Source organism: Pseudopipra pipra, chromosome 5 (assembly GCF_036250125.1).
Source record: "Pseudopipra pipra isolate bDixPip1 chromosome 5, bDixPip1.hap1, whole genome shotgun sequence".
Taxonomy (NCBI): Eukaryota; Metazoa; Chordata; class Aves; order Passeriformes; family Pipridae; genus Pseudopipra; species Pseudopipra pipra.
The window spans coordinates 3,232,188-3,244,843 of record NC_087553.1 but is presented as its reverse complement, the minus strand read 5'-3'; the positions used below and the strand labels follow the sequence as shown (position 1 = coordinate 3,244,843).

Below are 12,656 nucleotides of genomic sequence, written 5' to 3'. Positions count from 1 at the left end.
GTGCAGTGTTTCTACACAGAGCTCTAGCATCCCAACATCCCTCTTCCCTTCCATTTTAAACAACCTTGAGCCCAGAGCATGGAAGCTCCTGTTATAAATAAATGCTTTAGTGGACAACAGCCTCATTGTGTAACACTTGAGGCAGTAAAATATCACATAAGAGCAGGATTTCCCAAAACTCATGTTTACCAACAGGAGTTGCCAACAGTTGATGGCTTGTGAAGCAATTTTAAGCAATTGGGGCCTGCTCTGTAAATTTAGGGGTTTATTTTCATTTCAATTTAGAATTTTAGGATTTTATTTTCATTTATGCTACTTTATAGTATGACTATATATATAACTTTATATGCTAACTTCTTCAGGAAGTTAAATGGGGTCTTCCAGAAATTAGGGCTGAAAGTTCCATGTGTAATATAGGTTTTATTGGACTGTTTTGGTTCTGAGCTATACTTCCTATCTAGCAATTCCTGTTAGGTGCTACAACTTGCACCTTCCACATCCTGCCTTTGTCTGTGCTAGTCCTTTCTAAGAATTTCAACTGATAATTCCTTCTGGTAAGGATTTTTCTGATAATAATTACATTAAAATGTAATTTCTGTGTGTCCTTCTGCTTATTTATTTATTTGGAGTTTCGTGGTTGAGATTATTGCTACAGAAAAATAGTGGTTGCAAAAATAAACTAATTTGGGATCAAAAGGCTTCATCATATGATCAGTCCAGGTCAATAAATGATCTATGGTTTTAAGCTGAGATCTCACAGCCCACAGGTTAAGGAATGAAGGAATTTTTTTTTTAGGTATAAAGGAAACAAATTTGCCTCATTTTTTATGACAGAACAAACACAGTACCTTAAGGGTGGTGTCAAAACAGAGATCCTTTTCCCACACATAATGTCTTCTAGTTAATTGAGAAGTTGCAACTTCTTTTAATGGACACACCACCAAATGAGATGACAGCAAAAGAAGCAGTCCAGTACCAGGAATCTATTCTGGAATTGCAGGATCTGCTTCATCAGAAGTACAATGAAGCTACACAGCACCTGCTGAAAGTGAGTAAGATTTACTGTCTTGAAGCTGTGATATGGGGAGTGCCAAAGTCTGTGACTTTCCAAATTTAGCACTTGAGTTTCCAAATCGTGTGTGTAGCACACACCAGGCTTGGCATTCTTCAAAGCTCCTGAAAATCTGAACTTTATAGGTGAAATTCTCATCATTAAGTCACTAAAGATTAAATTATGGTGAGATTTGGAGGTGTGGAAAACAAGGGGGTTGCTGTATGAAATTTATTTCCTGCTTTGCCTCACTGATTTAAATTAAAACTCATTGACTCTACAAAAAAAAATTGCAGATGTGAAAAGCAGGTCATAAGGTTACCTCGTGCACATTTTTTAACACAAGTTCATGTGACTAAAATATTTTTTAGACTAAGATCTTGGGAAGAGTGAAGATTATTCAAACAAGAAAATGAAAATGTGCTCGGGAATCAGTTTTTGGGGTTGCATCTATAGGTAGTGATCTTGCTGTTTCAAGTATATTAATCATATATATATATAAGCATGTTTAGCAAAAGAATATTGCTAGAAGAAACAAAAACAGGAGAAAGAGTAAAGGAAATAGTGAACCAGTTGTATGTTCATAGCCAAAGCCCTCTGCAAATTAAGAAATGTTAAATTCTTAATTGCCTTTACTGAGTTTAGGATTAAACTCCTAATGTAATTATTTCACAGGTTTTTATATTGATTAAATGGTAAAATAATCTGTGCAATGACTCTGATAGGAGTCCATTGTTGCTTTGTAAGTATTTTTTTGGGAGGTTTTTTTTATTACTTGCCCTGAGGAGTATTTTTGAGGGCACATGATTAAGGGAGATAGGCAGTGCCATTGAGGGTAATAATGTAAGAACTCATATTTGGCTGACAGTATTTATGAAGTTGGAGGAAGAAAAAGAACACAGTTCAAATTTTAACAAAGAAATTTGAGTTTATAACTGTTGTGCTTTAGTATAAATACAGCACAGCTGGACTTGGTCTGGTGTATTTTCATTCTTACATGTTTTGGGTTTTTTATTTATTCATGTGTAAATGTAATATAAATATCAAGTGATATAAATATGAAGAAAATATTATTTAATTGGCTTTTTTCTTTGTAGACAGCTAGTATGTATGAAGATTCTGAAACTGGAAATATGCAGGCAGTCATAAAGGATAAAAATGTTACTTTCTGTATTTGGGTCAATCTAAGGAAGAAAGTAAGGTACAGCACCCTTAAATTCTTAATTTGAAATGAGACCTGGCCTTGTCTACCCAAGTTGAGTAAACACCAAGAACCAATTTCTCATAATCTTTTTTATATTATATATATGTATATAAATTTGTTTCTTAAAATGCTGCTGTAGAACTAGTTACTGCCAGAACAAATTTCAAAGAAAAACAATAAAACTCATGCAGAGAATTGAAATTCCTCTGGAAGTGATGTTCCTTGCTGATGCATTAAGTATTTTTCTAAGCTTGCAAAGCAGTGAATGGTGCTTTGTGCTCAGTTCTCTGTTAGATAAAAGATTCTGGAGCCTGGAATGCTCCAGAGTGGGTTCTGAAGCTAAGATTTGATTTTTTATTAGATTGCCATTTAACTGGTGTACTTTTCAAAACGAGATTTTTGAGCAGACTACCTATTTCCACTGCACAAATATGAGGAATAAATTACTAAAAGGACTTTACCTTGACTCAGGACCTGTTGCTGTAAGCACCTAGAAGGCTGAGTGCTGGGCAGCGTCAGACTGACCTTCAGGAAGAGCCCATTTGGGGTGGCGTTAAAGCCTTTTGTTCAGCACAGAGGTGCACTTCAAATATTCAACCAGTAATTAAAAACTACATGTTGCTTTACCAGAAGATTCTTAGAACTTGTGACCAGCTGATCTTATCCATAAATAAGTATTATTTGGATTATTTTGAAAGGTGCTGAGGCTGATGTAACACAGCTGGTGGCTTCACCTATGTAGGATTTGCCCATTAAATTAGTTTTACTGGGAATGCACTGTATAGAAGAGCTGCCATCTGATTGTGCCTCATTGTCACCCTGTCAAGACGTTATTTTGGCAGCTCCTGATCCCCTCAGTGCAGTGATGGCTTGGCTGGGAGGGTCTTACAGACAGCTGTCAGTACAAGTATAGTGACATCCTCCTCTGTTTCTTAGGCAGTGCAACAAATCTCAAAAGAGATTTGAGCATCTCTGAAGAAATACAAAAATAAGTGCTGCCAATCTTACTAGGAACTGTTGGTTTTTTGGTTTGGGTTTTTTTAATTCTTGTTCCCAGGTCCAAAACTCACGTGTTCAGTGATGCTCAGCACGGCTTTGATGTTCCCAAGTCCCTGGTTCTGAACAGCGCTGCTGTTCGCATTTTGCACACTCGTTACGACCACGTGTCTCCACTCTGGCTGCAGTGTCAAGGTCTGCCAGACCTGGAAGCCTTAGAGAGCAAAGAGTTAGCTGAGCATCCAAAAGACAATGCAGAAGAACCAGGAGAAGAGGAAAAGAAAGCCAGAGAAGAACCCAGCGTGCCTGCTGAAGAAGAAACGTGTCCTGCTGGGAGAAAGGTGGGTAAAAACCCTCAGCACGGGATATTGTACATGGCTCTTGTTGAGACACAGTCACAGCTTTTTACTGTGTCCTGGGCATGAGAGCCAAATTCTTAAATGTTTTATAGAAAAAGGCAGCTTGCATTAGTGCTCTCAGATCTTCTCAAGGGAATGGAAGGATGGATGACCAAAGGCTGTTGGACAGAAGGTAGAAAGGGAGGTTTGGTGGAGTCGGCAAAGATGAGTTGGCATTTGGTTGGTGGTTTTAAGAGTAGGATCAAGCCATAGGGAACATCAGGTGCTGTTGTAGGATCACACAATCACAGAATATGCTGAGTTGGAAGGGACCCATAGGGACCATCAAGCCCAGCCCTGCACAGGACCATCCCCCAGAGTCACACCCTGTGCCTGAGGGGGTCATCCAAAAGCTTCTGGAACTTTGTCAGGCTTGGTGCTGTAGCCACTTCTCTGGATATTTCTGTAACTCACTCACATAGGTACAGATGAATGGATCTTCTGAGACAAAATCCCTGCAGAAATCCAATTTTAGGAAAATTTGCAGTGGGCACAATAGGATTCAGAGTTGATGCTGACTGTGCAAGTACTTAGCTGACCCTTTGCTGTTAGAGGACTTTTCAAATACTATTTCTGGCTGCCCGTTCTCTTCCTTGGCATTCTTCCATGGAATATGTTGGCTTTAGGTATGATGGCTTTAGGCTGCTTGGGTTTGTATTCTTCCTCCTGGGTTTGGGTTTTTCACTTTGGGCATCATCTGCGGCCTGCAGGTAAATGACTTGTGTTCTCTGTCTTAAATTTCTGCAGAAATAACTGTAAAACATGAGATTTTATGCCTTCTTAGTGTGTTTAGAACAATTTTACAGATTTCACAGAATATTCTGAGTTGGAAGGGACCCACAAGGATCATCAAGTCCACCTATTAAGTGAATGGCCCATACAAGGACCAACCCCCTCTTCATGATCTTGTTTTTTCTACTCTTCAGTCCCCAGCACCTTTGTAGTGAATCAGTGCTTGAAATCCTACCATTCTTGGTTCCTTTTTTCTTCTTTTTTTTTGTATGACAACTCTTTTGACAGTTTTCACCCACATTTCTCAGCCTTTCTTTAACCTCCTTCATTTTATTTCTTCTCTTTTTCTTTCCCAAGTCTTTCTCTCAATCCAGTTTTGAAGGCTCCACTTCTCTCACCTTCTGTCCTTGTTGAGGGGGTGTGTGTTCTTCCCACTTGCTGGCAGACACACACACAGGGCTCAGGAGGTGCCTGTGCTTCCAGATGAGTGGCTCATACCCTGAATTGCCATATTCCTATTGCTGTGCTTCCAGAGGAGTCCTCTATGATAGAGATGAATCCATATCTGGGTTGGAAATTTGGCTGGAAATCCAGGGTAATGTGTCTCAGCATCCTCCTGTCTGGCTCTGCCTTGAGTTCCCCCACATTCCTGTGCATAAACACACAGTGTGAGAAAGGGAACAAATATCATGGGCTAAAACTGCAGGTGGGGGTTCTGGCAGTGTGTCAGGAGGGCTTTGGATTCAGCCTTGGCTTACATTCTCTTTTTGCCACCCTGGTAGCTCTACAGTCAGCATAAACATAATTTTGGAGTGCCACACACTGCTAAAAAGGTGTCAAGTGCTTGTATGGTACTTGAGGAGCTCAAGAGGGAATTTGCTGTGGAAATGAAGTAATTACTTTATCTCTATTTATACATCCAAATCAGAGAGCACCTGTAATCAAAACTATTTTTGCTAGCTAGGTAGAAATAATTTCTCCTAAAATCTTGACCCTGAAGCAGGATTGGTGCAGATCTTGCTGGAGGAGTGGAACCCTGTATCCTTGGGCCTCCTTGAAGGAGGTGATATCCTCTTCTTTATTGTGTCTGTTTCTGACTGACGGAAAAATGTCTTTTTCCTTTTATATAGAAGAGTGTTGTCTCATTGAAAGAAACCAGCAATAACATGGAGGATGTAAATGAGACAGAGGAAGAAACTGAGAAGAAATCAGAAATCTTGGACAGATCATCACAAGGTATTTGATGTTGTTTTATGTGCAGCATCACAGAAGTACTTATGCTAAGTATTTTATATATTAGGAAGAAATTGTTTACTGTGACAGTGGTGAGGCACTGGCACAGGTTTCCCAGGGTTGCCCCATCCCTGGAAGTGTTCAAGGCCAGACTGGATGGGGCTCTGAGCAACCTGGTTTAGTGGAAGGTGTCCCTGCCCAGGGGGTGGAACTGGATGATCTCTAAGGTCCCTTCCAACCCAAACCATTCTGTGATACATGGAAGCATTGCAATATAGATCTCTGTGTGAATGGAGCAAAGCTTATAAATATATTGATGTTTTGATAACACCTGAGGTCTGTTGACATTTCTATTAATGATTGTTAAATGCAGAGAGATAACAGGACAGGTAGGAAAATGGAGTTTCTCCCCACACTTATTTTCATTTATTTGTTATTTATATTTATGTTCATGAACATGTTTATTAAGTTTATGTAGATGTATCTATTATTATATATATATATACATATGTTTATGGGTGAGACATACAATCTGTATGAATCTACTAGGCTGTCTGGTGAGATTGACTTTCTCAGAAAAAAAATGATTCAAATGCATATAATGGTAGGCATTTGAGTGGTGTGGAGTGTTACTGAGTGTTACTTAAGTGTGTGCTAAAAGCAGGATTCATGCTGATACACTTTCTTAAAACAGGGCCTAATTCTAGGCCATAAAACAGTTTATCTGTCCCACATAAGTTACAAATGTCTTCAGGGTTGTGGTGTCATTGTCTGGTTTAATAAGTGAGTTTTCTTGTAGTACTGACTGAAATAAAACAACTACAAACTATTAGTGTAATTTAACTCAACTTTACAGCCTTTTCCTTGTTTAAAGAAACCAAACCCCACACCACAATATTTTCTGCTGAGCACAGTCCAAGGAACCAGTTGTCAGACTAGACCTTGAAGACCACTCAAGCAAGGTTTTCCAGAGAATATAAAGGATTTAGGCTTCATTTGGAGGAATTTGCTACGTTGTTTCCATAAGGCTTTGAAAATCCCTGCTTTTCAGAATAGAGTTGAAAGGATACTCAATTATCACAAACTCAGTGAAAACAGGGAGCCACATAAACAAAGAGTTAAAAACCAGGAATGCAACAACAGGGGAAAGAGGGAGAACTCCTGCAGTTCTCTGGGTTTAACCTTATTATATCATTCTTAGGAAGGTAAATTAAACTTGGGACAATGAATAGTTTTGTTTAGAAGACACTTAATATTTTTGTATTGTTATCTTTAAAAAGCAAGTTCAAGTGCAAACTACCATTGTGGCTGGTAGTAAAATGGTGTTTTACCTCAAACCATGACAGTGAATTTTTTGCTCAGAATAACTGCAATGGTGGTGTGTGAATACAGTAGAATAAAACCCCTGCATAACGCAACTAAATCTGACATAAAAATTAACACCGTTTTCACTTTTTTTTTAAGTTTGAAAACCGTTTATATAGATAGTTGTCATTTTTTTTATATGATCTCACTCTCTCAAGGCAAATTTCATAACACTTACAGTAGCTGTTTTTACAGTGTTGAACACTTTTTTTCCTGATCCCTGTCAACAGTAACTTGTCTCTCCTCCTGTAGCATCCCATGTGATGTTTTATGTGGGCTTGTTTGTTTTGGGGTTTTTTTTAAAGAAAATATTTTGAGCCATTTTTGTCCATGGCACTGATACCTTTTAATAACATTTTGCAATTAATTAAACCTTCAATTCAAACATGTATGTAATATATAGGTAATTATGCATAGAAAAATATGAATTATCTTTGCTATCTGAAAATTGTGTTTCATGGTAAATCCCTCCTGCTGTTCATAATTATCATGTCTTTTGCCTTCAGCACGTGACCTTTTGGGGCTTTATAGTATTTGTCGTGAAACGAGTGTTTTAAGGTCACTCAAAAAAATCACAGTAAAGGTGAATTTTTTTTACCTCATTTCTTTTTATATCAATACAGTCTTACTAAACCTGTCCAGAATCTACTGGGAAATTCTTCTGTGGTTAATGATGAGACTTGTTTTGTCAGTAAAATCCATGTACCTACGTAAACCATTTTGAACTGGCTGCAGATTCAGAGCAGAGAGTAATCTGTTAAAAAGCTCAGTTCCAAGACAAGAAGAGCTTTTCACTGCCCAGCTCTCTTTTTCCCCCTCCATTTAATTTATTTGTTAAAAGCTCTGTGGAACACCAGCAGGTGGGGCTGAAACGCTGCCGAGTGTGAAGCACTCCAAGTGAAAAATAAACAGAGGTGGGAAAGTTCAGTGTCTCAGTTTGAGCACCATGTGGTTTGGTTATTTTTTTAGAAGGGGATCCACTGGCGCAGGAAGAGACAAGAGACAAAGAAGGGGCAGCAGCAGCTGCAAACTTCGTTGATTTGCAGCGGTTCATGCCGGTGGGTGGTGTGTTCCACATCGATGCCCTGCAGCTCCCACCTCAGGTCATGGAAGTCAATGACTGGACCATGGTGGAGGTGAGTGAGGGAGGGGATTACACCCTTTCCAGGCCTCTTCCCTGTCATCCCTGGAAAGCTGCTCCTCAGCTGTGTCCTCACTCTACACGTCCGCGATTTCTCCGACAGAAAATTAAAGGACCAAGTTTATCAAATAATTTTCCAGTTACACTTGGCCAACTTTTGGAGCAGCTGAGGGCACCTGTGTGGTCACTGTGTGCTCAGTCAGTGGCTCATCTGCATGGTCAGCACAGAGCCACGTGCAGGAAAATGCCCTTGGCCACAGTAAAAGCAAACAGAAGTCCTTAGTTTTTCCTATGTGAAAGCAGGCTGGTGACAAAGTCACTGCGTTTTCACTGCCAGGCTCTGCAAGATAGTTGGGAGTTGTAGTAACTGTGCTCTAGTTTCCCACTGCTGGAGCCTGGTGCAGTGCTACTAACATCAGAGATTTGTCTATGAAGCTGAAAACCTTTAATAAGCAAAATTCCCACTCAAACTAAGGAAGCAGGACGGGGTAGATCAAGAGTCCGGGCTCCTCATTCCCAGCCACACACACATGCAACCTTTCCTTCTCTTGGGCACCGTGTGGACAGAGCAGAATTAGACCTGCTTTTGTCTCTCAGGTGCTCCTGGTTTTTTTACACTGTGGATCTGTTAAAAAAGGACTGTGCCCACTGTGTGGCACTGCCTTAATTAAGGGACTTAAGGGAAAAAAAAACCTAGGCTGCTGCGTTTTCTAATAAAAATGTTATGTGTCCTTTTCCCATCTTGCCAAAGTTAGTGAATGTTGGATTGGAGGTGTATCCATATTCCCCAGAAGAGGCTGAGGATGCCACAGAATCAATAATACAAATAACCCTCGGGCTGCCTGACAGTGTGGTGTACTTTGACAGTCCTGTGGTAGCCCGATGGGATCCTGAAGGTAGGAACTTAGAGCATAGATTTGTTTTAAGTTTGAATAATGAAATTTATACCTGAGTTTTACTATTGTCAATTCAGAGCCCAGAAATAACTTCGGGACTTCAGTGTTAATTGATTTGGGGACTTCAATGTTAATTTATTTGTTTTGGTTTGGTTTTTTATTCTATTTTGCTTCTGCACCATATCTAAGGATGGATTGCTTTGTTGAGGCTTTTTACTGTAGCTTTTTAATATAAATGGGAAAAAATACAGAGCATTTAATGGGCAGCAGTACAAGTTTTGCTGAGGTAAAGTCCACATTGAGCCAAACTAGCTCCTAACTACATATGTTAATATTGTTACAATATGAAATTTATATGTTAAAAATCAACTGTGATATTCTAGTTATTAGATAGATACAATGTACCTTTGCTTTACATTGATGAAAGAGAGTAGAACCTATTAAAGCATTTAGATGTTTAAAGTTACTCTTAAAAATGATCTTTTGGGCTGCTGTTTACAAGGTAAGAAATGACAGTTACATTAGTGTTATATTTTCTTTTCTTTTGAAATTGAGAAGCTTTCCTGTCAAAATTAGCCCAATCTTGTACTTAAAGACAATTAAAATAAGGGGAGTTTTTGCCTTAAATTAATTATCTTTATTTTGTGGCTGGTATTTTAACTGTGAGTGAATAGTAGTTAACCTGGGGTATCTTTACCAATTCTTCCCCAGCACATATCACTAGCAGAAGCTTTCCATGTCCATCTTTGTATTTTTACATCCTTTCTGTACAGCCCAACAGTGGAGAACTGATGGCATCAGCAACATAAAGTATGAAGCACAAGAAAAGAGCATCACCTTTGTGATGAGTGGCTTTTATACAGTAGCACTTCTCCAGGATGCTCATCTCAACATGCCATATAAAGCATGGGAATTACAACCTACTGGGGTGGATGAAGCACTCCTTGTAGTTACTACAGACTTGGCAACAATTCAGATACAAATTAAGGTAATGTAAATAATTTTTTTAATCAAACATTGGTAGTTTAAAAAAAAAAAAAAAAGCAAACCATAATTATTATAGTGTCCTTCACTAAGAATTTTAGATGTTTCCACAAGACCAGTTTGAATCTCTCTGTGCCAGTGAAAATGAGGGAGGATCTCTTCCTTTCCAAGCACTGTCCCAGTTATTTAAATTTCAGTTGTTTTCTGTGAGCTGGTCAGAAGGAAAAATATGTATGATTGCTCTGCACAGTTGTAGTAAATGCTTTGATATGGATTCTGCCTTGCTGTAATCAAGACTTTCAGCAGCCAGAGACTTGAAAACTATTCCTTTTTTCTCCCAGCTATATCAAGAGAAAGAAAAGCATTTCAAACAGCCTACTATTAATGCTACTTGCTCCTTCTAAAGGTTCAAGTTACAGGTGATTGCCCATCTGCTCGTTAATATATAAATCATGATTTGAAAAAAGCATGAAAAAAGTACAGCTGTGTATTTTCTGAATTCCTACAGAAAAGTGGCTTTCCTCAGGACGTGTAAATGAAATTCCAAGCCCAGAGTAGCAGATAATGTATGTAACTCCCAGAACAGCAAAGATGTTGCTGTTTAATGCCTAAAGCAGTGAATGACTTCCATGCCCACTAAGTTGTTTTCACTGCTTTGTACAACAGGGTAATCAGTGTATGTTGTCTTCAGTAGTGGTGGAGGAGAAGGATGTGCTTTCCCACATCACAGGAGAATGGATGAGTCCACTTGCCCTCAGAGCAGCTTTGAAAAGAGCTGGTGTGAACATTTTCCCAGGAGAGTATTCTCACAACTATGTCCCTGTGACCAGGAAGGTGAGTACAGGAGTGAATGGTTTTTTCCACCCATTTTTCACTTGCTTTTCACCCTTCTTGCATGAAGACCTGCAGTCCAGAATATACATGTGTGCTGCCAGCTGAGCCAGTGGGTTCTGGTTGGTTAAAGCAAGCTTTTCCTTACATTTGTATAACACAGTCAGTGCCTTTCCCAGAGATAAAAAACAAAACACCTTGTATTTTTGCATTCCAGGCTGCCCTGGCAGAACTTAAGGCCTGTCAACAGATGGCTCTGGTTGCACCTGCATTTGCTTTTGCATCAAGCAGGTGGAATGGAGCAGCAGGTCCAGAGCACGTCGTGTTCAAGGTTTGTGGATTTAGTTTAATTTCATTTACTCCCTGCTGCAAAGGGAGGAATAAGCGACTTAAGCACTGATTCGTTTCCACCTGTAAATTAAAACGTGGTTAAAGCTTCTCCCAGACAGGCAGATACTCCCAGTTGTGGCTGTAGATAGAGAACACACCATAATGTTGAAACCTTCAGCAGCTCTCCCCTTTAAGTTAAATGCATGTGACACAGAAATATTTAGCCTAGTATTTGGTCTCAGGAATAAAAACTAAAGTAAATTATGCCTGTTGCACCTAGCTAGGCTAGGAGTCAGGAACAGCAGCTGGAGTGCCCAAACCTTGGAGTTTAGAGGCAAACTAGGTGGAAGATTTCAGTGTTAATACAGCACCTGGTACACAGGCTCTTAGGCACAGAGAGCTAATATTAATATTGGTTTAGGGGGGTTGTTTCTGTATTATACTCACAAGAATTTACAACTTCACACCAAAATTTATCCTCTGTCAGTGGCACAGGCTCTCTTACAGTGCATTTTTTCTTGCAATAGGTAAGGGAGCATCTTGAAGCAGATTCTGTCCAAGACAACAACTGGTCTCTTTACATGTTTAATGGTCAGAAAGCACAAAAGCTCAAAATCACTGAAACCAGTGAAACTTTTTCAGAAGAGATAGAAGAAGATTCTGAATTTCACTCCACACTCTACCATCTGCTTAAGGATTTTGCCAGCAAAGCAGCAATGGATAAAGTGGAAGGAGCCAGCTGCCTGTTTATGGATGTTGTGTATCAGCTACTCCTTACTACCAGGGTTTTAACATACTCTTAAATACTGTGTTTTCCTTCAAAACTTTATTATCAAAAGTTCTCAATAAAGTTACAGTTCAAGTCTAGAACCCTGTTCTATTCAACTCATTGAAACAGCTCCAATGACTCAAATGCAAACAATTTTCTCTTAGTTCTGTTCAGGTTTACAATTTGAAAGTAGCTAACAATAAAAACAACTAAGTGGTCCTAGCCACAAGAGAATAATGAACTTACTTTGCTTGAACAGAGACCCTTTCAGCTAGTTGTAAAGATGACTTTTGTCAGAATAGAGGGGAAAAAAAAAAAAATATACACACTTTCATTTCAAGTCATGCTTTAGAGAAAGAAAAAAAAATCTCCCAAAAAATACCCACAACCCAACAAAACAAATCCAAACACGTGACCTTAAATAAACTATCTCAGCTTCTTAGAAAGTACTTGGAATACAACTACAGAAGTCAGAACCTTGGTTATACTGGGGGGGGCCCATTGTGTCGCAGTCTTACATAGGGCCACAGCAGCTGCTGTAGTGATGTCCAGGAGTCCCCAGTTCCTACAGGTGCTGCATCTGCGGGTCTGTGAAGGGACAGCCCCGTGAGGAAGCTCATGAGGGCAGCCAGGAGCACCAGGATGGAGACAGAGACCCAGAGGGTTTTGTTGGCATTGGAAAAGGAAGCCTTGAAGTCGGACACCCACGATGACATCAAGTTGTAC

At 39.4% G+C, this 12,656-nt stretch overlaps 2 protein-coding genes across 4 annotated transcripts in view; one reads left to right on the top strand and one right to left on the bottom strand.

Annotated features, from left to right (window-relative positions):
• DNAI7 (dynein axonemal intermediate chain 7) overlaps nt 1–12,031 on the top strand; it is a 20,047-nt gene extending 8,016 nt beyond the window's left edge. For 2 of the 3 annotated variants that reach the window (XM_064654155.1, XM_064654156.1), the window contains 10 exons: nt 902–1,048; nt 2,149–2,252; nt 3,313–3,592; nt 5,512–5,617; nt 7,949–8,115; nt 8,872–9,016; nt 9,790–10,004; nt 10,667–10,834; nt 11,049–11,162; nt 11,689–12,031. In XM_064654155.1, coding sequence (XP_064510225.1) covers nt 902–1,048; nt 2,149–2,252; nt 3,313–3,592; nt 5,512–5,617; nt 7,949–8,115; nt 8,872–9,016; nt 9,790–10,004; nt 10,667–10,834; nt 11,049–11,162; nt 11,689–11,964 — 1,722 coding nt within the window. In that variant the 3' untranslated portion in view covers nt 11,965–12,031. The remainder of the gene's footprint in view (nt 1–901; nt 1,049–2,148; nt 2,253–3,312; nt 3,593–5,511; nt 5,618–7,948; nt 8,116–8,871; nt 9,017–9,789; nt 10,005–10,666; nt 10,835–11,048; nt 11,163–11,688) is intronic. The other variant, XM_064654157.1, reaches the window with a different exon arrangement.
• IRAG2 (inositol 1,4,5-triphosphate receptor associated 2) overlaps nt 11,969–12,656 on the bottom strand; it is a 37,152-nt gene continuing 36,464 nt past the window's right edge. The window contains exon 39 of the mRNA XM_064654154.1: nt 11,969–12,656. Coding sequence (XP_064510224.1) covers nt 12,413–12,656 — 244 coding nt within the window. The 3' untranslated portion in view covers nt 11,969–12,412.